General features: G+C 39.7%; 2 protein-coding genes across 7 annotated transcripts in view; both read right to left on the reverse strand.

Annotated features, from left to right (window-relative positions):
* Positions 1-11,296, reverse strand: part of LOC133426993 (transmembrane protein 65-like) — a 35,629-nt gene extending 24,333 nt beyond the window's left edge. Inside the window, exons 1-2 of the mRNA XM_061716427.1 lie at positions 11,069-11,296; positions 10,021-10,324 (exon numbers count right to left, since the gene is read on the reverse strand). Coding sequence (XP_061572411.1) covers positions 10,021-10,288 — 268 coding nt within the window. The 5' untranslated portion in view covers positions 10,289-10,324; positions 11,069-11,296. The remainder of the gene's footprint in view (positions 1-10,020; positions 10,325-11,068) is intronic.
* A 2,248-nt stretch (positions 11,297-13,544) lies between these two features.
* Positions 13,545-25,897, reverse strand: part of LOC133427009 (protein MTSS 1-like) — a 49,338-nt gene continuing 36,985 nt past the window's right edge. For 2 of the 6 annotated variants that reach the window (XM_061716434.1, XM_061716432.1), the window contains 10 exons: positions 25,005-25,162; positions 24,678-24,785; positions 24,413-24,510; positions 21,263-21,392; positions 19,939-20,061; positions 18,911-19,153; positions 18,501-18,719; positions 17,276-17,435; positions 16,917-17,177; positions 13,545-16,773 (listed from right to left, as the gene is read on the reverse strand). In XM_061716434.1, coding sequence (XP_061572418.1) covers positions 16,328-16,773; positions 16,917-17,177; positions 17,276-17,435; positions 18,501-18,719; positions 18,911-19,153; positions 19,939-20,061; positions 21,263-21,392; positions 24,413-24,510; positions 24,678-24,785; positions 25,005-25,162 — 1,946 coding nt within the window. In that variant the 3' untranslated portion in view covers positions 13,545-16,327. Of the gene's footprint in view, positions 16,774-16,916; positions 17,178-17,275; positions 17,436-18,500; positions 18,720-18,910; positions 19,154-19,938; positions 20,062-21,262; positions 21,522-24,412; positions 24,511-24,677; positions 24,786-25,004; positions 25,163-25,897 lie in introns of all 6 variants that reach the window. The other 4 variants (XM_061716429.1, XM_061716428.1, XM_061716430.1 and 1 more) reach the window with 3 other exon arrangements.

Genomic DNA, 25,897 nt, shown 5'->3' on the forward strand with positions numbered 1-25,897 from the left:
TATTAAACCACGCACGAGTGCAAAGCAGACAATACAAGCCTGGAGAGAAATAGTATCCTTAATATCTCTACTGTAACTGCTGGCTTTGGAGCTAGAGAGCTGCCGAGAACAGGGTGGTAGATTACTGCAGCCTATCTCCTGCAAGAACCGAAGGAAACTGGGTGAAAAGTGAAAAAAGAAACTTTTGAGAGAAGACTACACAGATCTGTCTTCAGAGGTCATGATCTCCCATGAAAAAGGGAAACAGGTTTACATTAAAAAAAAATCACCTTGAAAATCAAGAGCATCCTGCTGTGCATATTAATAATACCTAGGCTTCATCGGCAATAGTCGAGTGTGAACGGGTGTAACTGTTCACTGTGATTGGGGAGAAAGTGCGAGGGCCTCCAGTGGCTACAAGGAGAACAGCAGCTGTGTGGTCGAGTGAACACATCAAAAATAAATGATGATGTGCCAAATTTTACCTTGAGATTTATTAGCCAGAGTCATATGACAGCCAGAAAGTTTAAAAAAAAAAGTAAAATCAGAAATGACAAATATGTAAAGCTGTTTGTAAATGAGCTGCATGTTTGTGACTTTACCCAGTGGTATTTTATGGGCCAAGGACTGTTTCCTTCACTCCTAGTGGGCATCCATAAACAGATGTTTTTGTGTTTGTTGGTGTCTCTGTCCTCCCATCTCCCCAACTGGTGGAGCCAGAAGGTGGCACTCACTGAGTCTGGTTCAGCTGGAGTTATTTTTTATTTCTCTCCACCACTATATGAACATAATTACAAGAAACTGGATTTAATTGGAGTTTTATAATATAACAGGATTTTACTCTACGTAATTGGAAGATTGAACTTGTTTGCTTTCCCAGTAAAATGCCTTGAGATGAGTTTTATTGCGAACTGGAGCTAAATAAATAACCTGAATTGAATTGGTTACATTTAAAAACAACGTTATTCATGATACTTGTCGCAGTTCTTGCCGGCTGTGGGCATGCTGGCCGTGGATGCAGCTCCAGCAGACTGTTATAAGCAGAATGTGTTGGGTTTTTTTTGTGGAAATGCCAGAGGAGGTACGGATGAGTGTAACATCTGGAAAAAATTAACAACCGTCCGCTAGAAACTGAAAATCTGATGCAGTAAATTGGAGCAAATTGGTTGGATATAACTACGAAAATTACCTGGGAAGGTAATGGGAGCAACACAAAACAGGGACTTCATCACTCTCTCCAATCATTTCTGGGCATCAACTACAAATTTTGGATCATGTGTCAATAAGTTTGTAATCAACTGTATTTCAGAAAAGTTTCCAGCTGAAAACCACCCTTATTCTCTAGCATGCTGAGGCTGATTAGTGACCGAGAGTCCATTTGTAGCAGAAAACTGCACTACAGACTACTGAGTGATGGGTTTTTGCTACAGAAATGACAAGAAGAGTCACAGCTATTGTCTTCACAGGAAACAAGTGAGTGAGAGAAGAGGAGAGGATGGCTTTTGTTTCTGACAGTCAAATAGCAGCATAATAGCAGTGATGTGCACCTGTGCTGCCTCCATCAGCATTCAGGGGAGTGATATCTGATTGTGTGTTGGTCATAGACAGTTTATACCTGAGGACAAAGTACCCTTCTGCAGCATCATCATTACATTAGCATGACAATGAGGATGCGTGATCCGGTGGAGTTTGAAGAATAAAAGGGTTACCTTGGGCAAATAGCCTTTGAAAAAAAAGGAAATAAGATCATATTGTTTTTCATTCAGCCTAAATGATTAAATAAAACACCACCATGCATACTGAGCACAGAAAATATTATCTATCTAAGTCTTGCATGTAAAGAAACAAACTGGATGGAGAAAATGTGACGCTCGATTTATTGTTTCACACTGAATCTGCCAGGCATCTATGAGAGATAAAAGAAAAATGAAAAGAAAAAGAAAATGAAATCTGTCGAGAGGTTCAAGCTAACTTAAACCTCTCGACATATTTCATTTTTGGAAGAGAAATCAGCTTCAGGTGCCTGAGATGCTGAACGAAACAATGTCCTAGAGAACATCCAGCAACGCCTCCCCTCTGACTGCTCCAACTAAGACTGCCCCTCTCCATCTAAGAGCCACGATGGAAAACTCATTTCGTGTCATGTTTTCCCTTCATCGGCTGCACTGTGGGACCGCTCCCCGCACGGTGGGTGTAACGCCGAAGCCAAACACAGACGATGACAGCCATCCAGATGGAACAAAAGCATCTCTCTCCTCTATTACTAATTAATTTCTCTGTCTTTGCTTTTGCATAACAACTAGATTTCTGTCCTGTAATTGAAATGATCATTTATTACATTTTTTTTTCAGTGTTAAAATGTTACTTTTTAATTTCAGGTATATTCTGAATAAACTCCACTTCAGGTACATATTTTGAGAATCTTGAGTGAAATGGTAGAGACGATAATTAAACGGCAGCCTGCTTTCATTTTATTCAAGAGTGGTTTCTTTAGTCATCTCTTATTTTTTGTTCACACTTTTTCTTGTGTTTGATGACAACTTCCCTGCAGCCTACTCCGGTCACAGAGTGATGCAGGAGATTTCAAGCAAAACAATGTTCGCATGCACAGGGGGGATACCATGATGTTCCTCGGCCAGCCAGGAGATTTAATGTCTCCTCCATGTCCTGGGTCTGGCTTAGGGCCTCCTTCCAGGTTTGAAACACCTCCCCGGGGCGATGTCCCGGAGGAACCCTAATTAGAACGACCTCAACTGGCTCCTCTCTGTGTGGAGGAGCAGAGACTCTGCTCCGAGTCCAGTTTCCTGACTACGTGAGCCACAGGAAAATACAGTAGATCGACCCCTAAAGCGCGAGTATCATTTTCACCACAGCAGAACAAAGTCCCATCTTATTCTTCCCTCACTCTTGGACTGGACCCAAAATACTTGAACTCCTCCAGTCTAGCACTCTGAAGCATGAATTATGAAAGCCTGCATCAAAAAAAAATTTTTTGAAAACAAAAATCTGATTTCTTTTGCTTCAGTTACACAGACTGCAGGGGACTACATGTGCCTGAGCACGCAACATAAAACAGTATGAAACTTATCTGACTTTTATTAAATGATATATTATGGTAAATCTGTGAAAACTTTTACCTTTCATGCTTTGAAAAACATGGTAACATATTTCTGCAGGTTTTAACATTGCAGGACTGAGGCTTATACCGAAGCTAAGACTGTGTTTTTAAATATTTCTAACAAGAGGGACGTCATCTCATTATGTATTCATGGTTGTAGGGCTGGTATTAGTGTTTCATTGTACTAAGGATATATGTTTCAATCAAACAAATCCTAACCCTACAAAGAAATCTACTGGGGGTTTTCCCTCTACATTTACATTCCAGGCTCCTAGAAAACATCAAAGTTGCTGCTGCAGACATTTTGTGCAGCCAGGTATCTTGTACACATCTTCCACAATTCCCTCATCCTTCTTATCTCCCATCCTGGCCCTCATTATCCTGACCGGCTGCATCTCCATCATCCTCAGCTCTCATGTCTCTATTATTCGGCCCCCAGACAGTCCGACAGACTGTTCTCACTAGAATCATAATCAATGGAGACCGAGGGAATTTCCTGGACTATTGTATACGCTTCCCTATTTTTTTTTAACCTGTAGTCAATAAAATATGACAAAGTTATCATTTTCATTTACAAACAAACTACATGATGCAATTTGTTGGTTTCCTCAGCCAAGTAATAAGTATTATTGAACTGATTTGATTCATAGCTTAAAAACTAAAATGTTTTAAAAGCAAATACATTTTTAAATAATCTCTTAGCAGTTGAAGCTTCCCCTTTGGGGATGTTGCATAAGCAGCCATTAAGAATCTGAATGGACTGTCATCTTAATGTTCTGATCTAATTTAAAGCTGTAACTGACACTGTAACAGGAGACTTTCTCAGTGCAAAGAGTTGAGCTGACATAAAATCACATCTAAAACCAAAAACTAATCAGAAGTACCATCTGCATGGATTCGCTGCTATCTGACCTTGTTTCTACATTTCTGGTCTGATTCAAAGTGAAACACCATGTCCAGCTTTGTTGGAATAATGTGATGACTCGTGCATGTGAAAACAACCTTGATGGCTGCAGAATCGCTATTAACACCTCGGAGAAACAGCCGTTCACCAGCGATCCTACTCCACCGCACACCTGGATGTCTTGTGTTGACACGAGTTTGGTTGCTGCTCTGCTTACGTTGCAGTTTCTGCAGCCTCTACTGGTACTGTACTGTAGTGCTCCCAGGAAATCAGAGTCATATCCAGAGAAAACCAGACCAAATCTTAAAAAGGAAAGAGTGAGGATATCTGGCCAGGATCACGCTCCAGTCCAAAGTCTAAACCTCTGAAAAAGAACACAAAATGTATCCTCCTTACAAATATTTTCGCCATTGAGCTTTTCTCTTTTCTCCAGTCAACCAAACACACTCTCTTTTAAGAGATCTTGACTTATCTTCTTGCGGGAACCATTTTTCTGTACAAACAACTTCAAAACATAAAAAGAAAATGGAAATGAACCAGGAAACCTAACAAAACAAAACAAAGCTTTGCAGCTCTTGCACTGCTTTACGGTGTGCTATGTCTGACATTTTTTTTTTTTTAACTTCAGTGAAATTTAGATGTCAAACATATCTTCCAACTGCTTTGATTATCAGGGCGTGGTACAGAAAACTGTTGATTATGTTAAAACGTTCATCAGATCATTAGAAACTTTAACACAGCAGTTCTACGTGGTATTTACAGTTTTAAGTGCTGCTCCCAAGTGGACGAAACATCACTTTGGCTCAAGTTAATATGTCTTTGTTTTAGACTTCAATTTGTGAGACTCAGAACTAGATCCTGAGATATGTACCCATGGACACGTACAAGCTGTCCTCCGTGTGTTTTATGTTTTTGTTATTTGAAGCAGGCATTTTGTAATTTAATCAAAAGCACTCTCCAGAACAGAGAGAATGTGCTCCGTAAATTGTTCCGCCATCTCTTTGACATCTACGGCTTTACCCTTCAACACCTCATTAACCCACTGAAAAATGTCAGAAATATTCAGTGACGGGGAGAGACATCCAGCAGCCTGCCTTACCATTCAGCTACTTGTACATAAATGTGGAAAAATAAGGGTTTAAAGTTCCTCGAAACATTATGGTGAACCTTTGATAAGGCTGTTAAAAAAAACAAACAACCAAAAACAATCTTATTGCTGGTAAAAGAATCAGCCACAGTCAACTAGTCACACCGACAAAATTAATTTCTAAGAACGTATTTAAAAAAAGCCTTGTTTCAAGAAAATGTAAAGACTATTTTATACTATATTTCTAATTTGAAGAATCCTATTCAATAAAACTTTTACCTCATTAATAAAACTCTTTTTGCTTAAAATAAGACAATTTTGACTTGATTTATGGAATACTAGGCTCATTTCTAGATAGGCTTCTTTTGTTGTTGTTGCAGCAGTGCAGCAATCAGTGATACAGCTTGCCTGCAGCCCTTAAGCAGCATCTATAGCAGTAAGAGAATCCCTCAGCTTCTATAGTGTGAAGGTGAGGATGTCAGCAAGCTCCCGCCAGGCCGTCCTCACTGGCGAGAGCAGAGCAAAGTAAATGTCCTCTGTGCCGTGGCATCTCGTGCCCTCACTGGCCTACGTCACCCTCATATTTTCAGTTGTGTTATTTGAAACTGAAAGTCTGAAATAACCATGACGCAAATCACAAATCAGACATATTTTACAGATTTGGTAAGTATTAAAATAGGTCTGGAGTCAAGATTTCCTCATTCCACTTGATCAAGATAAGTACAATGCTTTACTTTTGGCAGTGGGAGCGTGATAGGAATGTGTTCGCTGTGAGGTTCATGAGGGATTAAGTGCTGTTAGCACCTTGTTGATCTTGCAGAGTGTTTGTGGTCCACAGAGTACAGCTCTCAGCCAGCGCTCAGGATGCAATGACCTGCATTTACAGGGAAAATAATGATGCTCTATTGGCATCACTGCATGAGGAAACACCTTTAAGTCCAGTCGGGATTACTACAACCAGCAACGCTGCAGTCAGTCAGCAGAAGCATGACTGGCCTGCCTTTTTACTGCAAGTGTACACTGACAGAGGAGAAGGCTTTTATGACCCAGCCAGTTATGAGACGATCAATACCATCATATATACCACAAACACCTGCAGCCCTGTTACATGCATGGTTTGTTGCAGGCTTTTATGGAGACAGAATTATGATGCTTGCAAAAAAAAAAATGCTCCTTTAAGATTGCACTTTCATTTCATCATGACACTGTATTACAGTACATGTGTGCAGAGCAGTCACATGATGGGGTGTGCAGAGTAAGATAGGACAAAATAACTCAAATACTGAAGCGCTTGAAAGCCTGAGACAGAAGGAAAAGTCAAAGCGTTCAGATTCAGATTTCCATCAGAATTCTGGGAGAAAACTGCCTGAAGTAAGATGGGCACTTCAATCTGATGTGTTTCTTGGAAACAAATTACTTTTTCTCCTTAAAATCTTCTGCCAGTAAGTGACCAGCAGGATCTCTGTTTGTAAAGTATAGACAACGACAGGAACAGGAAGATTTGGTGCCAAAAAGACATTCGACATCAATTGAAGGGACATATTTCAGCTACAGAAAAACAATATTGACTGAAAACATGTTTTATCAAACCTCCTTGCACCTGATCGAGTCAGAGATGCAGTTATCCTCCATCAATAAACAGGTCCAGTGAAAAGGCCAGGCCTTACTATGAAAGGTATTTTATCAATACAATAATGAGTTTCTGTGAGTCAATCACCCTCATTCATCTCTCTCTGGATTCTGTGCACTGAAACCAAATATATTGTACATCTTTTCAAGTCACAAACTGTTCCAATTCACATCAGGATCCTTGTATCATTTCCTTTTTGTATCCCACCCCCTTCCCCACTTGTCTGTCTCTCTGTTTTCATGAGTTCCTGTTTGTTTGTGTGGGTCGTGTTTGTGGGCTGCTGCTGGTACACCTGCTCCCCACCAACTCCTGCATTTTCAACGCCAGCTTTCTCTCCAGTCATTGGCAGATTATGATGACACTCACAGTTTTAGCTAGTTGATCTCAAGCCATTTCCTGACGAATTTCCCTGTAGTCCTGAAATTCCTTGTGTCTTAAACTCTCCCGTTATGTGTTAGCTTGCTCCGGTTCCCGGCCACCATGATGCTCGCCTTCAGCCGCTGATCTTTTAAAATCCTCAGCCGTCCTGATCACTCACTTTATCCCCACAAACAAGGTTCGAGGTTCCAAGTGTCATTTCCCACCTGCTCACTCTGATTCACTCGCTCCCCACTGCTCTGCCTTTCTCCAGTGCTCTCCAAATCCCCTGCTGCCTTTCTTCTCCTTCATGGACCGGTGCAGAAAACTTCTAAAAGTGCTTCCTTGGTCTGCTGCATTTGGGTGCTGCTGACTTCTTTTTTTCCACAAAAACTACCTTTTACTGAGAAGTTAGAGGAAATAATGATTCATTGTAAATCAACAAAATATGAATCCATTAATATTGAACACATGTCTAGGCTGTTATTTATGATGGTAACTTGTTGTTCAAAGCCTCACATAGCGTAAATGACACAAAGCATTATGGACTATTCATAGTAATGGATATACGATCAACATTCAGCACTACTATATGCTTTAAAGACTTGTGTTCAAGGTTGTGGGTCAAGAACATCATTATATTTATGTACAAACAGGACTAGATGGGTGGAAAAACTAATGTATAGATTTCTTGATGATGTCAGAGGAAATCTATGACATATTTTACTTCAAAAGATGTCTGAAGTTGTGCTGCAGAGTTATCCCAGGAGAATAATCATTTATCCATTGTGTGAGATAAGAGGAAACAAAGCTTCACTAAAAACACTTCCCTGCAGCGCTGCAGGAGGAATGAGACAACATCTATTTGTAACTTAAATTCTGCTACTTAGAGAAATGATAAATACATCTTTAATTTTCTTTGTAATATAATGTAATTATATAAGAATATAAATGATCAGGTTCTCCAACATACAATAAATATGTGTGTGCAGGGGTTTTTTTCTTCCAATTTTCATCCTAGAATTGAACAGAGATTAAACAAAACATCCTTAATTTTACGTATTTTGTTTCTGTCAAAGTAAATTATTTGTAATATAGATTTTATATTGATGAACAGACTCTGTGGTTCAGCTCTGAAGACAAACATAAAAAGGTGACCGCAGCTTGAAGCAGCCCATCTCATAAAGCTTTTTCATCATCATTCGTGTTGTTCCTCGTCCCCTCGCTCTGCTCGCCTCGTTATTGATCAACTTCTTTCTCTCTGCATGTGCGAGATTCTCTGCAGCCACAGTCCTCTTAAGCTTGCACGACTTCTTTCTTGGGTTTTCATACAACCAAGGTCAATGCCTTAACCCTGTCTACATACTGAGAATTGATTATAAAAAACACAAACAAATAAGCAGCACCGAGGTAGTGAACAACCTGCACTGCAAGCCAGCCATTTGGGAAACAAAAGATAGAGACTAGACAGCCCCAAAACAAAACACCCAGAATCCCTTACATTGATCTAGAAATGAATAACATTATTAATAAGAAAGAAGTAGTAAAAGACATATCAGAATATTTTTTAGGCTGATAAAATACAACAAAACTAATTCAGAATACAGTATATCAATGTCTGGTCAGCTCCAAGAAACTCCAAGAAATCTTTTTCAGGGAACTACGTTCACTCACTGATTATCTTTTTGACTGGAGAATATTAAACCGCTTTTTCCCCCCCTGCAGAGATGACAAAAGACCGCAGCCTGAGATCCACACTCACAAGTACTTGGGACTCTACAACACACCAGACTGCTAAGTCACTGGTCCGTTGAGAGCTGCATTAAAGACAAAAAGAAAGAAGCCTGCATGTTCAGTGGCAGTGCTAGCTAGTAATCATTCCTGCTGTCCAACAAACACACACCAAACAATGTTTATCTATGCACACTTTATCTGGCAGAGTATTAGATCCAAACTAAGATGAGAGGCAGGTTGCTTCCTGGATAGACCATATGTCCATCATAGGACCAGCACACCAACCCACACAATCATGCATGTCCACAATCACGTTTAGAGACAAATTAGGATCACAGATTGAGCAGACATCTGTGTCTGTAGGAGGAAATCTGAAAGCATTTGATATAAACCCACATAAATACATAAGCCAAAGCTGACCAGGAGGTTCAGAATCAGTATCCTCCTCTGGAGGCGTCAGTGACAGCCACCGCACCGCCATACTGCTCTACAGCACATTCACATCACAGGCTTATTTTTACAGCATGAAGGTGAGGATGTCAGCAAGCTCCAGCCAGGGCGGCATCACTGCTGGAGCACAGGAACGTGTCCTCTGCGTAATGACATCTGGGTGCACTCATTAGCCATCATCACACCTTCAGTCATGATAGTTGTGGTGATTTCTAACCCGAAAGTCTGAAATAAACATGATGACTCTACAATACACAAGGAAAAGGAATTAATTAAGCGCTGTTAGTTCTATGAACAAAAGGTGAGGACAAAGAGAGGTGAATATAGTAGCCATAACATGTTTACTAAGGCATTAGTCCAGAGCTGGTGGATCTGATAGATGGGGAAACAATTATTATTCTAAAATTAACATCTGTAGATTCAAACAGGTAGAGGAAAGATCGGGGTCTCGGCTTCAGAGCAGCACTTGGAGATGAACAACTTCACATTAGCCTACTCTAACTGAATTCTTCCAACTGCATGAGGTCTGCCGGATTGATGAGATACACTGCAAAACTAAAAACAAAAACTATGGTTTAACATCATTGCATCCCTCACACAGAGAGGGAGACTGATGGAAACAGGTGATAAGAGAGTCCTGGATAAACGACTTAACAATTACACACTTTATTTGATCTCAGATACCTGTGTGGTATTTTGCAAATACAGTATTGCATGTCCCCTCCAGGCAGAGGCAGGATTGTGGGGTAACCCAGTCTTACCTTGAGCTATGGCTATGGACTCGAACTTGTGCAGCTCCCGCAGCAGACAGGTGCGCTCTGTCGGGTGGAGGCTGTAGATGAACTCCTTGGCTCCTGTGGGTGAGTTGAGCGGCTCCACGGGCTCCTTGAGCGGGTGTGTGCCCAGGCAGCAGCGCTGCAGCAGCGCCCCGGTGGGGGGCCGGGGGCCCCGGAGCCCGGCTCGGCTCAGCCCGGCCCCGGCGGTCAGGGTGAAGGCGGGCCGCAGGGCCGCTCTCAGGCACGGCAGCATCTCAGAGAGGAGGGGGGTGCAGACACGGTAGAGAACCTGAGGAGGACAACAGGCTCTGGTTACCTATGTGAGGCTTGTAGCACCCTAAAATGTAATAATAATTTCCTGAAAATGTAATAACGCCTAAAAATTTAATAAAATTTGCACTTAACTCAATTGAAATGTAATAAAATCCAATAATGTAATAACATATCCTGACTGATATTGTAATAACATTTTTACCGATGATGTAATACCTTATTACATTATTGGGAATTTATTACATTTTCAGGTGGGTCTTTTTTTTTTTTTTTCCAAAACTGATATAATACTTGACAGATAATGTAATATATATGTTCATTTTCAGTCCAGAGTTCTACATTTTGTGTTTTAAGTATCTAAGAATGACTATTGGGTTAAATTGCGTTTTTACATTTTCAGGAAATTATTACATTATAGGGTGCTACAAGGCTGAACCCACCTCTAACCTGATTTATGGTTCCGCGTTAAATCGACGCAGAACTTACGCCGTGGGTACGGCTACGGCGTGGGTACGCGGCGACGCTGTTGGTGTAACGCGGAACCATAAATCAGCCTTGAACCACAGGACAATCGCTGCACGGTGATGACATGACAACCCACATCCTCCAACAGCAGTCCTGGAAAATATACAGTACGACGATATAACCTGGTATATAGCTCGGTTTAGACACATTATAGGAAGGCAGCATTTAAAATGCGGGGAAACGTGTCCAAGCAGCAAAAACCCAAGCAGCAACTTGACTTGTCCTGTGTTTGTACCTGAGTCGATGCTCCGCTGTCCCGTCCAGCAACCTCCAGCAAGCCCAGACAATTACAGCAACACCGCCCTTCTCCCGCTCCGAGCTCACACAAACACCCACGGAAACCTGAAACCTCCAACCGGGTGATGTATTCGTACAAAAGAAATCACATTTTCGCTAGGTTCTTCTGGTTAACCTCTAGCTGGGAGCGGATGGGATGGAAAACGTTTCCCAATGGCAGCGTCTCTTTCCTCCGCACGTAGGGCTGACGTCACCGGCGGGACGTACGCACATCCAGCGCGGACAGATGTTTTATTTTACCCTCAATGACCATGAAAGCGTTGTTCTTTGGTGTGAAAATGTGCCGCAATATTTTTATAAATAATCGCTATTATTGAGTCACGTGGTTGCATTCAGACTGATATCTGAATATAGACTACTAGATGATACTCTGATGCATTAGTGAGACGAAGGGAATTGAGGGGAATGAAGGTTGCTTTCACTTTTCATGCTGTCACTAGAATATGGAGGTTTGTGTCCTAATTAAATATTCAATCAAAAAAAAAGATTGCTTCAATCAAAAAATATATTTTCAATTAAAAAAAATTCCCTTCAATCAAAAAAATAATTCAACCAAAGAAAAAAAGTATTTGAATGCAAAAAAATATTTGAGACCCAAAAAATTGCAAACACTTTTTTTCTTTGATTGAAACAGTTTTTTTTAAGTGATTTTTTTTCATTGAAAATATTTTTTTTTTCTTTTTGAAGCAACTTCTTTTTTGATTAAATGATAAAGACACAAATGTCCTACCCATAATATGGCCCAAACACAAAAAAACACTACTTCAATCAAAAAAGTTGCTTCAAACAAAAAACGTCACTTCTATCAAAGAAAACATTTCCAAAGAAACACAGTGTTCAAATGCATTTTTTTAGTCTAAAATATTTTTACGCATTCAAACATTTTTTTTCTTCTATTGAAATGTTTTTTTTTTATTTGATTGAAGTGAATTTTTTTTAAATTGAAAATGTTTTTTTTTGATTGAAGCAATCTTTTTTTTTTTAATGAATAATTAAGACACAAATCTACTTCCATACTAGATACCAACTCCCCTAGTCAGGTCTGTATCATACTGGAAAGTTTAATAGAGTCCGTCTGGTGGGTGTGTTTTCATTCATCCCTCCGCTACTCGGAGCATTTCCTCAACCAGCACAATCCACACCCAGACGAAGAATCTGACGGCTGGAACAGACAGAGAAAGGTGTACATTTTGCACAAAAATTTAACTATTTGTTCAAGTCGTCTGTGTTAGTGATAAACGGGTTGTTTTAATTACACAGTGGAGCGTCTTCAGCGCTCTAAAGATGACACGGACACTGGAGAAGCTTTATAGAGGAATGTAGTAGGAGTTGGTCATGGTGCTTTGCCAAGCGCGCCCCCTGGTGGCACAATTAAACATCAACATTGTTATTTCTAATGTGACGTTTATCAGGTGATGGGGTTATTCTGTTTTGTTATATTCACGTGGATATAAGGTCTCAGATCATTTAGTTATGCAAAAATTCCAAAAGATCGATGTGAAATAAACCTATTACAAGTAAACTGAGAGAATGAAAAACTGTATCTTACCCTAAGTAATTAGTTTGTCCCCAAGAGTGTTGACAAAACCCTTCTGCTCTAGTATTCATATACCATGCTGTTTAAGTATTTCCACAGTGCATTTGAACGTCTTTATGGCTTTAATTGGCAAATATATCAGATTTATTCAGAGTTAATATTTACAGCATCAATCAATCCTCTTCAAAAATTTTGCAATTCACTCATGGCATACTGGGTAACCATTTCTAGGCCAAAATCTGTCCAATGAAGAGCCAGTCTTATTATTTTTATTTTAATATAAATATATAAAAATAGTATTAGCACTTGTCCCACCGTTTCAGTTTTGCCACATGTTCTCAATGAAGTTATGATGTGGGGCGGATCCTGGACATAGATCCACATTTCCAATGCTGTGATTACTGAGTTGCTTCATTATCACTTTTGCTTTGTAATATCATGGTCTATCATGCTGGAATACACGCAGGTCATCACCAGATTGTTTCTGGATTGTTTTGGTGAAGTTGCTCCTTCAGGACATTTTGATGATTTGTGAAGATTGTGAAGATGAGAAGAAACCACAAACTTGGACAGTGTCAGGATGTTTCACTGTTGGCATACAGGATTCATTGTAGTGTTGAGCCTTCCCCATGCAGACAGCTGACTTCCCAGATTTTTCAAACAGCTGGAAGGGGCTTCATTGGAAAAAACAACTTTGCACCAGTCTTGTGTTGTACAAAAATTGGACAGCACAAGACTGGTCTCATGCTGCTCTCAGCATAAGACTGGTCCCATGCTCCTCTCCCTACAGTTAAAAACATAAGCCAGGAAATTTATATCATTAAAAGAAAAAAAAAAAAGAAGAAGAAACTTTGCTCTGAGAAAGATGATCTGGACGGATGTTTGACGCTTTTATAGACATGCTGGTTACACATTTGTACAATCAAGAGCCCAGTAAGTCAAAGCAAAATTAGTATATATATATTTTTATTGTATTGCTTAAGCTGTAAGGACACAAAACAATAGCTACATTTAACCTCCTGAAACCAAATGCATCACAGCCTGAACTTAACAAGGACAGACAGAGAGATCAACTCTCTTCTGAGGGGCAAAAGAGATAAAACTAACTAGAAATGGGTTTAACTATAAGTTCAAAACTTCACAAACTATAAACTTCTTATTTATAGAATATACTGACATTTGGTAATATATAATATATATTTATGCTAACAATTTAAATATGGGGGAATTACAGGTTGATAACATGGGTTTAGGATATGAAGACAAAAATAAAATCAATAGAAACGTTTAAAATTCAATCAGGGAGCAGTTGTCATGTTGCCATCAGTTTTAGCAAATCTGGTAAAATATTTTTTGTCAGTTCACTCTCAGGTCAGTCATCGCAAAATACGTGACCATCTGAAGTCATTTTTAACAAAGGAAAAATAAAACTTTATGTTAACAATCAGAAAATGAAGGTTGTCCAAGTCTGCTTGTTAAAAAAAAAGACAAAACCCAAAACACTGATGCAAGTCAAAACTCAAACTCAGTATAAACAAGTTGCTTTCACACCAGCATGAATTTAGATGAAAAAAAGAAGTCTGAATATTTGTGAAATAAGGGACTTCAGTGACTAATCGTTGAAAAGATGAACAACAACTGTATAACTGGTATTTTACGGTCAGTAAAAAACAGACAGATTGAGAAAGAAGACTAATATTTAACACTGAAAAAGAAAATAAATTAAAATGTGAGAAATCCTGGACTAACTTTTACCACTAAACAATATTTACACTTCCATACACTTTGTAGTAGCCGTGGTCTCACAGTGCTTGAACTTAAATGCAAATCCAATGATAGTCTAACTAGTGACGCTAACAACCTATTTAGCTTATAGTCTATCGCTGCCGTCTGAGGGTGAGCCTCATAAACACAAAAATGAGACTATTGTCCAGAAAAAGAAAAATGAAAATGTATAAGTAAAAATAACCATCCCTAAATGATAAGGTTTTCTTGTTTTCAGGGTCACACTTTCAGTACATACTGGACTTGTCACGTCTGATAGTCTGACAAGAGATGGATGTTATTGATGTTAAAGTCTAATTGATCAAAAGGACATAAACATACTTGTCATATAAATTTATAAGAAAACAAAACGTTCAATTTGACAGAAATCGGCTTTAAAGTGAGAACTTTCACAACATCAAAAATACTTTGCTTCATTATCTTCTATAAAGGTTTAGCAATGTCTATATAAATTTGATATAATGTGTTTTATACTTGGCACATAGACATTTATTAGTAACGCTATGAGTAATTAATCTTCAGCAGGTTGTAAAATCACTAATAAATGGAATTTAAAAAAGAAGGGGATCCTATATAAACAAGCCACAAAGAGTATCTACAAAGCTCAGCATGTAGATATCAGAATAAATGAAGCACACAGAATCGAAGACATTAAACCAATTCACTTATTATTGCTTTGCAAGATGAAGATCGTTCTATCTTATTTGATTATGCAAATTGGCAGTTGACCTAAATATCAGTTTTTGGGGAGCGGGCAGAAAGTTGGGACGAGACACAAACAGAATCCTCATCAGCTGAGATGTGCAAAATTATTCACAAATTGTGTAAATACTTAAACTAATAAAGCAACCAGGACATAACATAATGTCTAACAATGTTACTATTTTACACTGAAGTGACCAACAACTCAGGTTGCTGCACAGTCTCAGTTTCTTTGCCCTGCAGCTGTACAGTCCGCGGTGGCTCAGTGGACTTTTACACACCGCATTTTGGTTTTCAAACCCAGTGGAAGAATAAAGCACCATCCATTGGAGCCTTGGAGGATTAGCAAACCGTCTTCCTTCAGCCAAGAGGGCGTGATTCTATGTAAGATGTCCATACAGATCAGTTGGCCAGTGAAGTCGATGCTTTCTAGGGAAGATCAATAGTCCAGTATTGGTGTCCTGTAGTGCTTGAGATGAATGTTGTCAAGTCTTCAGACAATCAAAATGCTTGTGTTTACCTTTTTTCTACATTGAATTTCAAAAGCACCGAGTGTGTGCACACTGGTTATTTAACTCAGTTACTGTCCAAAAGGGTGAAGGAGAGTGTGTCCAAAATATGTCTTTTCTGTCCTTTTAAAGACACTGTGTGTTATAATGCTTTCCTGTTATTCATTGGTGTATCTTTAAGTTCTGAACTACCACAACAAATCTGCGGGCCTGAAACACTTGAGTTCTTTGGCTAAAATCCAGTTTGAAGACCTACTGTATGTTGGATGTTAGGTCCTGTCCTACAGCTCAAACAGACTTGTAAAATGACTCAGTTTATAAAACCACAATCAGAGGGTCCTCTGTTCCACTTCTGGTCAAATATCTGAGTTGGTTTTACAGTATTTTTAAAGCATCATGTCATATTTGAATATGTGGACCTGTAGAATAGCATATCTACATATTGTGAGTCGAAGGCTCTTGCAGGGAGAAGTTCTCACAGGCGAAAATTTACAGCAGATTTCTCAATTAAGCAAACGAAGCAGCCTTTTCTTTTTGTACTTTGGACTCCGATGAACAATATTTCTGTAAAACTTTTTTCCCCCCAAAATATACAGATGCTTTACAGAAGGAGCTCCAAGTCTACGACAAGAAGCCACATGCCTCTTGTGATACTTGCGTGCTATCATGCCATTCGCGGTGCAGAGCGATCATTGGTGGGTGCTCTCTTGAGCTTGACTCCTTTGCGGATCGCCACCAGCATGTCTCCTTGCTCCTGGTCTCCGGCGTCCTCGCCTTCTCCTTGCTGCTGATGGCTGGGCAGGGGTACAGAGGGAGGATTGGTGGAGGCCTGACCCCTCCAGGACTCTACAGGGAGCGCTCCACCGTTCTCTGGTCCTGTAAACGTTGTAGAACCTGGGCTTTCCTGCCCTGCTCCCACCTCCTCTGCACTTCTGTTCCCATTAACCGTCGCTGGCACATCGGGCACAGTAGGAGTTTTTACGGGGACGACAGGAGTGCGGATAGGAATGGGGCCTGCACCCACGGAGCCCGAGCGGCGGGCGGAGGGCTTGGAAGAAGGGGTGCGGCGGATTGTGGCGACCCCGGGGGTGACTATAACTGGACTGTGGCCTGTACAAAAAGGAAAGAGTGGCATTAATAGGTTTTCTTTGAATAATTCGTATGAGATGTACTCAGCCTTGAAAAAACAACATTTCCAACTGTACTTCAGTGGTTATTTGTGTATGTACTTGTAGGAGTGGGAGGATATGGACCTGTAGGTATAGATGAATAAGCTCCTGTGTGGCCTGGCGTGGAAGGATAAGGCCCCACATAGTAGGTCCCCTGTCCAGGAAAGGGAGCGTGTGTGCTGGGCAGGCCGGCGGTGGAGGCCGGTCGTTTGGTCTGAAACATGCGTCTGTAGGACTGACCGATGTCACTGTTTCTGGGGATGGTGGAGGACTTGTCAAAGTCAGACGTCTGCTGCTGCTCAGGCTCTTGGTCTCCAGCCATAGAGAAATAGTCATAGTCCGACACTGTAAAAAAAGAAAGGCAAGGAGGTATTAATGTACTGAAGCAGCATCGTATACTATGATGATTACAGAAAACAAAGGCTGGGAGTGAACTAGGAGACCTTGTGAAGGTATGGTGTCTTCAGAGCAGCAGGGTGTGTTGGTCTGTGTGCTGTAGCCACTGGAACACTGGATGGAGTCTCGACTGGACCTCTGCGTGTCCAGCTCCAGACCCCTGGACAGGGCCAGGGCCAGTTCTTCATGAGCCTCCATATCAACAACCTGGACAAAAACAGATGGAAAAAAAAACAAAAATACAATACAATTCATGAAAGCCATTACAGTCATTAGGAGCAAACGATACAGTAGTTAAACGGTAACGTTATTGGCAGGAAGCTATATCGTCTGCATGGTGTGACGGGAAACATCACATGTCTAAATGTGAGGTCACCTAAGACTTAAATTAAACGACAGACTTGTATAAACAAAGGTCTGATAAACAGCTTTATACATTACTGAAAGTAACAGAACGTCATCAGTGACTATTGTTAGTAGGAATTTGCTTGTATTTAAATTTTATTTTTATTACAAAGGAGTCCCTATACAGGACTGTCTTAGAAAATTAGAATATTGTGATAAAGTCCTTTATTTTCTGTAATGCAAAAATGTCATACATTCTGCATTCATTACAAATCAACTGAAATATTGCAAGCTTTTTATTATTTTAATATTGCTGATCATGGCTTACAGCTTAAGAAAACTCAAATATCCTATCTCAAAAAATTAGAATATTCTGGGAATCTTAATCTTAAACTGTAAGCCATAATCAGCAATATTAAAATAATAAAAAGCTTGCAATATTTCAGTTGATTTGTAATGAATCCAGAATGTATGACATTTTTGATTTTTTAATTGCATTACAGAAAATAAAGAACTTTATCACAATATTCTAATTTTCTGAGACAGTCCTGTATAGGAAACATGAGCAGAAACATGTTTGTATTATGTGGTGCAGTTTGCCAACAGATGAAACAAGTAGTAAAACATTGAGATCACTGAACCAGAATAAATCAACAGGTTACGGAGAGTTTCACATTCTAGTGCACAAGCACACGAGTCTAAAAGAGAATAGGTGAACGGAAAAGTATGACTGTGACCGGTTAGTCACTCAGTAACATGTTGTTGTTATAAGAGGCATAAAACAGTGAGTGAGTAACTGTTGGAAAGACCAAGCGGTTAAAAAAATGGCAAGCTCTGTTGATTAGTTGACAACAAAAGTGCTTAACCAGATAACTCATTTACAATAACTGAATCAAAACTTTATTTAGGGAGAGACAAAGAAAGTACCTTTAGAGGTGTGGACATGATCCTGTTCTTCTCTTCTGACTGGCTTGGTGATTGCAGCGCAGCAGGAGGTGGCGCTGAAGTCGAGGTTTGGCCCAGTAAGGGAGCGTTCCCACCGTTTACTGTCCCATTATTGTCCACCAAAGCTGGTGTCTCCTTGTCTTTCTTCCTCCTCAGTGTGTTGACCATAGGCTGGTCATATGGACCTGGCTTTGCCCAGTCCTGTACAGAAAGTTTATCTTTATTGTTAATTGTCCACATTTCTCAAATGTGCCTTTTGTGATAATTTAAGAATCTTTTATTTTTTTTCCTTTTTATTTTAAAAGCAAGCTGCTGAGCCTCTGTATATGAACAAACTTGGAACAAGGAAGACAGGATTATGTCGATCATCAAGTTTGAGGAGAAGAACAAACCTTCCAGCTGGGCACTTTTGATGAAGGGAACAGGGTGGAACCCACTGAGCAGTAGGGGGTGTAGTCGGGCAGCAACGCGGAGGCAGGACGGGACCATGAGCGAGCGGGGCAGGAGGTGGAAGTGGTAGATGATGAGGGAGGGAAGAAAGGGAAAGCAGTTCCTGACGCTGAGCCCAAACTGCCCCCATTACTACACAGGTAGGGGGAAGTTGCCGGACTGTGGTGGTCAAAACCGTTGGACAACTGGTAGTGAACGTGTCGGTGGGAGGAGGGATGGTAACAGAGGCAGAGAAAATAAAGAAACAAACACACAATGACATAAATTAAGGAAATGATGAAAAGCAAAATGATAAAAACAAAGCATATACATGACAGGAAAAATAACTCAAAGGAACATAAAAAAATGAATCTGTGATGATCAACACATAAAAATATAATCAAACAGGATTTGCTGAACTAAGTGAAAACTGGAGAAGTCTTTTCAAAGAAACCAAGGCAGTAGGGCTGTGCAATTAATCGATTTTAAATCTAAATCGGATTTATTAATCACAATCGATGTTAAAAAAAGGAAAATCGGAAAATCGATTTTCCTTTTTTGCAGCTGGCTGCATTACAGACAGAGCTCGTCTAGTCTTTGTTTGGTCAAGAAAATTGTAAATGTTGTCACTTTACTAAACTCAAGGAGGATTTACAGTATCTTTCAATTGCACTTCATTCAAATTTGTTTGCTATTTTTCTTTAAAAATAAAGATAAAATATTTGAAACCATTTATTCCATTGTCTTTTGTAGTTTTACAAAAAAAATCGAAATCGAAATCGAAAATCTGGTTTTCAGAGAAAAATATCGGGATTTTATTTTTGTCCAAAATCGCCCAGCCCTACAAGGCAGATTGGTGTCTTCTTGATTTCTAGATTTCTGTGATCAAATTAAAGTATACACCTTGTATAAGCAAATGTTGGGCTTGGAGTGAAAAAAATAAAAGTGTGTTTAATGCTTATGAGATTCAGGGTGGAAGGGTGCTCTTCACCTCGTCAGTACCGTGCTGAGATGCAGCAGCAGCAGCAGCAGCAGCGACATAAGAAGGGGAGCTGCAGTCATTGAGAAGCTGCCCAGTCTCTGACATCTCAGAGGAGCTGGAACTGGGACAAGGCTGGGACAAGAGAGGGGTAGCAGCAGGCAGCCAAACAGCCAACCAGGAGGACAGAGATGGGGGAAACAGACAGGCATGTTTGGAGGGGAAGAGTTGAAAGACAGACTCGTGGTCAGGCAGACACAAGCACTGGGAATCAGTTTGTTAAACAGCTGAGGCAACTTTTCCAAAAGGTCTCAGCAGTTAGTGAGAAGTACTTCCAAATGAATGAGGAGACTGTACGGAAGATGCACCGGCAGAAGGGTTATATTAACATTCACAGCATGGACAGGAGCACCGATATGTTAGTGAAATTGTCATGCAGTGTCTTCACAGTTGTGTGCACGAGCTATTGAAGCCATGACAATTGTACCAACTTTTATACTACAACATTTCAATTAAGTACGAAAATAAATGTGTCGATTGCTTCAATACAAGAGATGAAAGCTTGAAACTGGCACTAGAGTCTTTTTCTGTCCATAAGTGGAGATCAAGAACAGATAGAAATCAAAGCGAGATCTGTAAAAATAACCAACCAGACTGTTCACTTTCAAACACCAACTACTGTAACTACACCCAGAATGAGGCAAAGGGAAGGCCAAGTCCCAGGACTGGACTGTAGATGGGTCGGACATTGTTTCGCCAGACCATCTTCGGGGCATCGTAAAAACTTGGAGCATAACTAAACCAAAACTGAGAATATGAAAACCTCAACCACTGCAGCTGCTCTCACGGTTTGGTTTCAAACCACAAACCCCACTCAGACAATCCCTCGGGCTATCTCCCCGGTAATTACCTCACAGCTTTTGTCTGTTGGTTGGATTTAACTACCAAACGGAGACCTGCTGATAGAGCCGTTTTTCTAATGCATGTAAAACATGCTGGTGACATTGTAACATGTAATTTCATTATGATTCATTTAATGTAAATAGAACAGAAAGTCTGCTTAAGCCTCCAAGTTTAGCCAAACCACAGTCTGCCACAGCGGTCAACTTTTTAAAGGCTTGGTGGGCCTGATCTGTTTTGCCCGGGGCCAGAACGGAGGCAGACTAATTTACTGCAAGTTTATGCTACAATAATAGCAGTGAAATGACTTCACCATGATCACACAGACACTTACTGCTGCCAGATAACTGTCTCTCATAGAGACTGACTCTCGCTAGGGAGTTGGATCCAGAATTATGGATGAGCTTGGGTATCTGTAGGGTTTTTTTTTTCTTACCTTTGTTTCTGCTGGCATTGGCGAGGATGATTTGGACGATGTGTTTTGGTCTTGTGATGAGGAAATGAAGCCCGAGTCATGGGAAGAGATGCTAGAGAGCCGAGCTGGGGCCTGCTGGGGTAACGTGGAGCTGCGGTATCGATGGCGGGGGTGATGGAATAGGTGGTGTGAGGAAGAAGAGGAAGAAGAGGAGGAAGGAGAATGAGAGTGAGAGCCACTGGATCCTCTGGAGTCACTACTGTTAACGCTGTTCAGACTACTGTGAAAGGGGGAAGAGCCAGGAATGAGGGGAGGACCAGAGGAAGAGGTTTGGCAGTGACAGGATAGGTAAAGAGAATCACAGTCCACCAAAAGTCATGGATTTATGATGGAAGATAGATTAAATAGAAGTAAAAAAAGAATAGAAGTCAAAATATGAAGGCAGAGGATTGGGGGAATGTGGAGGAGACAGGGTGGGAAATAATTAACACGGCACACCAAGATGCAGCAAGAAGTGACTGAAGACAATGTCATCAAACCAACATAAGAGGCTCTTAAAATTAAGTCAACAACAATTAAAGCCAGGAAATCCCTGATTACATGCCACTTAGTTCACACAAATCCCCCATGAAAAGCATAAATACAATAAACACAAAGTCTAATTCATATCAAAATCTAACAATATGTACAAAGTCAATGGGTAAGTGGACAAGAACCGTTCAATTATAGCTTGCTTGAAACGCTTGTGTACTATGATGAGGCATTGCATCGTGTTTGTATTAGCCACACATGCTCATAAAACGGAAAAACTTCAAATGCTAATTATCAATATTTCTGTTTCCTACAAAGTTGGAATGCAGCGACAAAAAACAAAACTGAGTGGTACATATTTGCAAACCATTTAAATCTTAGAGTGCACCTTATAATGAATGTATTAACCTATTAATTAATTTCATTTTGTGAATTAATAAAGTATTGAACTAAATATTGTTATGCTCTCTTTGAACACCGTTGCTAATAAAGTTGGTATAATATTTTTAGGAACTTTTCCCTTTTTAATTCCTATTTTCTTTTACATAATTTTATGAGAAGAGATAAAAAAATGTTTTATTTTAACTTTTTGTGCAAGCTTATTCGGGTAAATTATCAGTAAGGCAAGCCAAGTTTATTTGTATAGCACATTTCATGTACAAGACCAGTAATATACAGACTGTATTTGGTTCTTACTCTGGGTACAGAAAGTAGGGGTGACCCTGACGACGAGGGTTCTGGTGGCTCATGATGGACCAGGAGATCAGAGATGTATTTTGGCCTGAGACCATTCAGAGGTTTATAAACCAACAGCAGGATTCTAAAATCTATTCTGTGACAGACAGGAAGCCAATGTAAAGATCTAAGAACTGGAGTTATGTGGTCCACTCTCCTGGTTTTAGTGAGGACTCTGACAGTATTCTGAACTAACTGCAGCTGTTGGATGGATTTTTTAGGGAGACTTGGGAGAACAGCGTTACAGCAGTCCAGTCTAAGATAAAAGGTTTGACAAGTTTTTCTAAAGTCCTGCTGAGACATCAGTCCTTTAATCCTCAATGTGTTCTTTAGGTGATAATAGACTGACTTCACTACCATCTTAATGCAGCTGTTATAATTCAGGACTGAGTCCAGACCCACTCCCAGATTTCTGGCTTGGTTATTGGTTTTTAGCTTTACTGCCTGACACTGAGTGCAGTCTTAACTTTCTTCTTTGGCTCAGAACACTATTATTTCTGTTTTGTCTTCATTGAATTGAAGTCACTGACTGACTGACTGATTTTCTGAATTTTGTCAGTAAAGAAAGATGCAAACTAATTGCAGGCCCAGTTGGATAAGAGTTCAGGATCTATTTACATGGGGGGATTTGTTAGCCTGTCAACAGTAGTGAACAGAGTGTGTGTATTATTGTTTTTGGCAATGATATGAGAAAATATGATTGCCTTGCATCCCTCAGCTCCTTATTATATATGCTCAGTCTTTCTTTTATAGACGTCATAATGAACCTGTAATTTAATTTTCCACTACCTTCAGTTTTGACACTTTTTTCAGCTCTGACCCGTGCAGCATTTCTCCATGGAGGTTTTATTTTTATAAAAGCAGGGATCACCTTCACTTTGGTGGAGGCAAGTAAGATGATTAGTTATTAAAATACATCCATTAGAGGGTACGTTTCAGGAGTACGTCACACTTCAATTTTTTAACTGGTCATATACAGGTTTTGCACAATTTTAGATGCCGCATGCTTTTAAATTATCTGTAAAGTCATTCTGTTTCAATACCATTTTATACATGCCCCAATTTTTTTTTTTTTGTAATACATTTTGCAGAATAGCCACTGTCTTGCAATAATTTATGTATTACATTTTTTTTTGTTTAGTTTTTTTGAATACAAGTAAAAGCTATGCACTACCAGAGCAAAAATTATGTTAGAAGAAAAAGATCTTACTTGGTTCTTTTAGTGGTCATATCTAGGTCTAGGTCATATATAGGATATATAATTCAAGGTTTTGAGTCAAACATCACCACGGCACCAAAGACAGCTATAACAGCTTAGATGCAAAGCAATTCAAAACCCAGATATGGATTAATGCCATTAAACCATTAAAGCAGTTCTAAAAAAAAAATCACCAAAAGACACAAAAAAGCAGAGAGAAGCGAAGAGTGAAGAAAGAATGGTCTGAACAGTTCATATCTCAGTCTTTTGGGTTAATCCATACCATAAGTTTGTAGCAAATCATGACTATTAATATAGTTGTGAATAAAAATGAAAAATGTGAAAATTATTCCAGTTTATTTTGACCAGTAGGTGGCAGGCATAACTTAAGGAAAACTATTTTGCTAACCTTAAAATGACAGAATTTCAGATTTTAGTAGAGCCAAAATATAAATCCATAATTAATAAAAATAATCCATTGTAGTGCTGTAAACCACTGACTAGCAGCAACAGACTCCATACAGCTTAATGTCCTCTTAAGCTCTTGGAGACTGGTGACTATTTTAAGTGGAATCATGAAATCAATCAATCCTAATACCTTTAATCTCAATTGCAAAAGGTGCAGAAGGTAAATGTGTGTTGAAAAACAAAGTCTCTCTTTCACCCATCTGAAAACACAAGGTTTGTGATTTGCTACATGAGCTTACCTGCACATGCTGGACTTCCTGGACATGGTGGTACTGGGGGATGAGGGTGGTGTTTGATATGACCAACCACAATCTGAGCCCTTTAGGTCCAAGATCACCTGGAAGAGAGAGAAAATATCCATACTACTCATAAATGTTGCAAAGAAAAGTAACTAAACAAAGCCAGAAGGGAGTGCAACACATTACATAGACAAAAAATTAAATAAAATGTATAAGATTGTGTTTTTTTTTCTTTCATCTTTTTATCTCTGATGTTTTTTCTTACCTGTTCACTAGCAGGGGGGAGCTTATGCGGGTCAGAGGTCAGGCCCTTGAGGTCTTCAGAGATGGTCTGAAGATGGATAACCTCTCCCAACATAGATATCTCCTCATCCTACAAGAACAAAGAGCAGAGACAGCAGAGATACTTTCACGTAAAACAGATAATTACAGTGTGTGCGCTAAATTATCCTAAGTTCATGAGTTGATCAACTCTAAAATAAGACATTATTTTATAGTGGTGTAGGAGAGCATTCCTATAATCATCTAAAAGGGGGAAAAAAAAGAGTATGCAACAGGTTTATCAACAAGCAGGTAAAAGTTATGTACCCACCACTACAGGCCGTAGCATGGCTACAAAAGAGCAAAATCTCTGCCTCTCCTCTATGAGAGCCTTCCTCAAGGCCTGCTTTTCCGTCTCCTCCAGGAGAATGTATTTATCACTGACATCCTGCATTGCATTGTCCAGCTGGGGCTGGATATCACCACGGCCTTGGAAACACAAGCAACATATTTGTTATTACAAGTAAAGCAAAAAGAATACTTATCCTACAGTAGCATGCATACAGTGTCACAAACAATGACTATGCAGCAATGATTGGGCATTTGCAGACATTTAATTTAGTGTTTTTGATCTCCATTACATCTTTCCAGTGTTGATTTGAACTTTAGTTGCCAATGCTGCTGTTGTGAATACTGGCATTTGAATGTCTGCACTACTTTGCCTATCACCTCAGGTTGAAGGATCACTCTTATCACTGAAGTGTTTCCAGTCTCTTGTTAAGAATTGGCAAAAAAGGTTATCTACGTCAGGCTAATCTGTTGTTTGTCAATCTAGAATGACAAGATAACTAAAGTGAGAGACAATTTGAACTATCTATCCCCTTCTGTCTTTGTCAAATACTTAAATTCCTTGGAGAAACTCGACAGAGGTCAGAAACACTGTGTGTATTCGCTTTTACAACGACAGGAGTGAAATATACCTACAAGACCATCTGTTTCTCATACTTTGTATATGCATGATTTATACAAATATGTAAATCCAGAGTAAACCATTAACAACTCAAGGTCTTATTCAATACGGCTCATCTTTGTGAGGTATGTGTCAGCAGAAATGTGTGTTTTGATATGTATTTTTGTGTGCACTGTGTGTGTGTGTGTGTGTGTGTGTGTGTGTGTGTGTGTGTGTGTGTGTGTGTGATATTAAAAGAGGATACCCCCAAAGCA

The sequence above is a fragment of the Cololabis saira genome, chromosome 3 (genome assembly GCF_033807715.1).
Source record: "Cololabis saira isolate AMF1-May2022 chromosome 3, fColSai1.1, whole genome shotgun sequence".
Taxonomy (NCBI): Eukaryota; Metazoa; Chordata; class Actinopteri; order Beloniformes; family Belonidae; genus Cololabis; species Cololabis saira.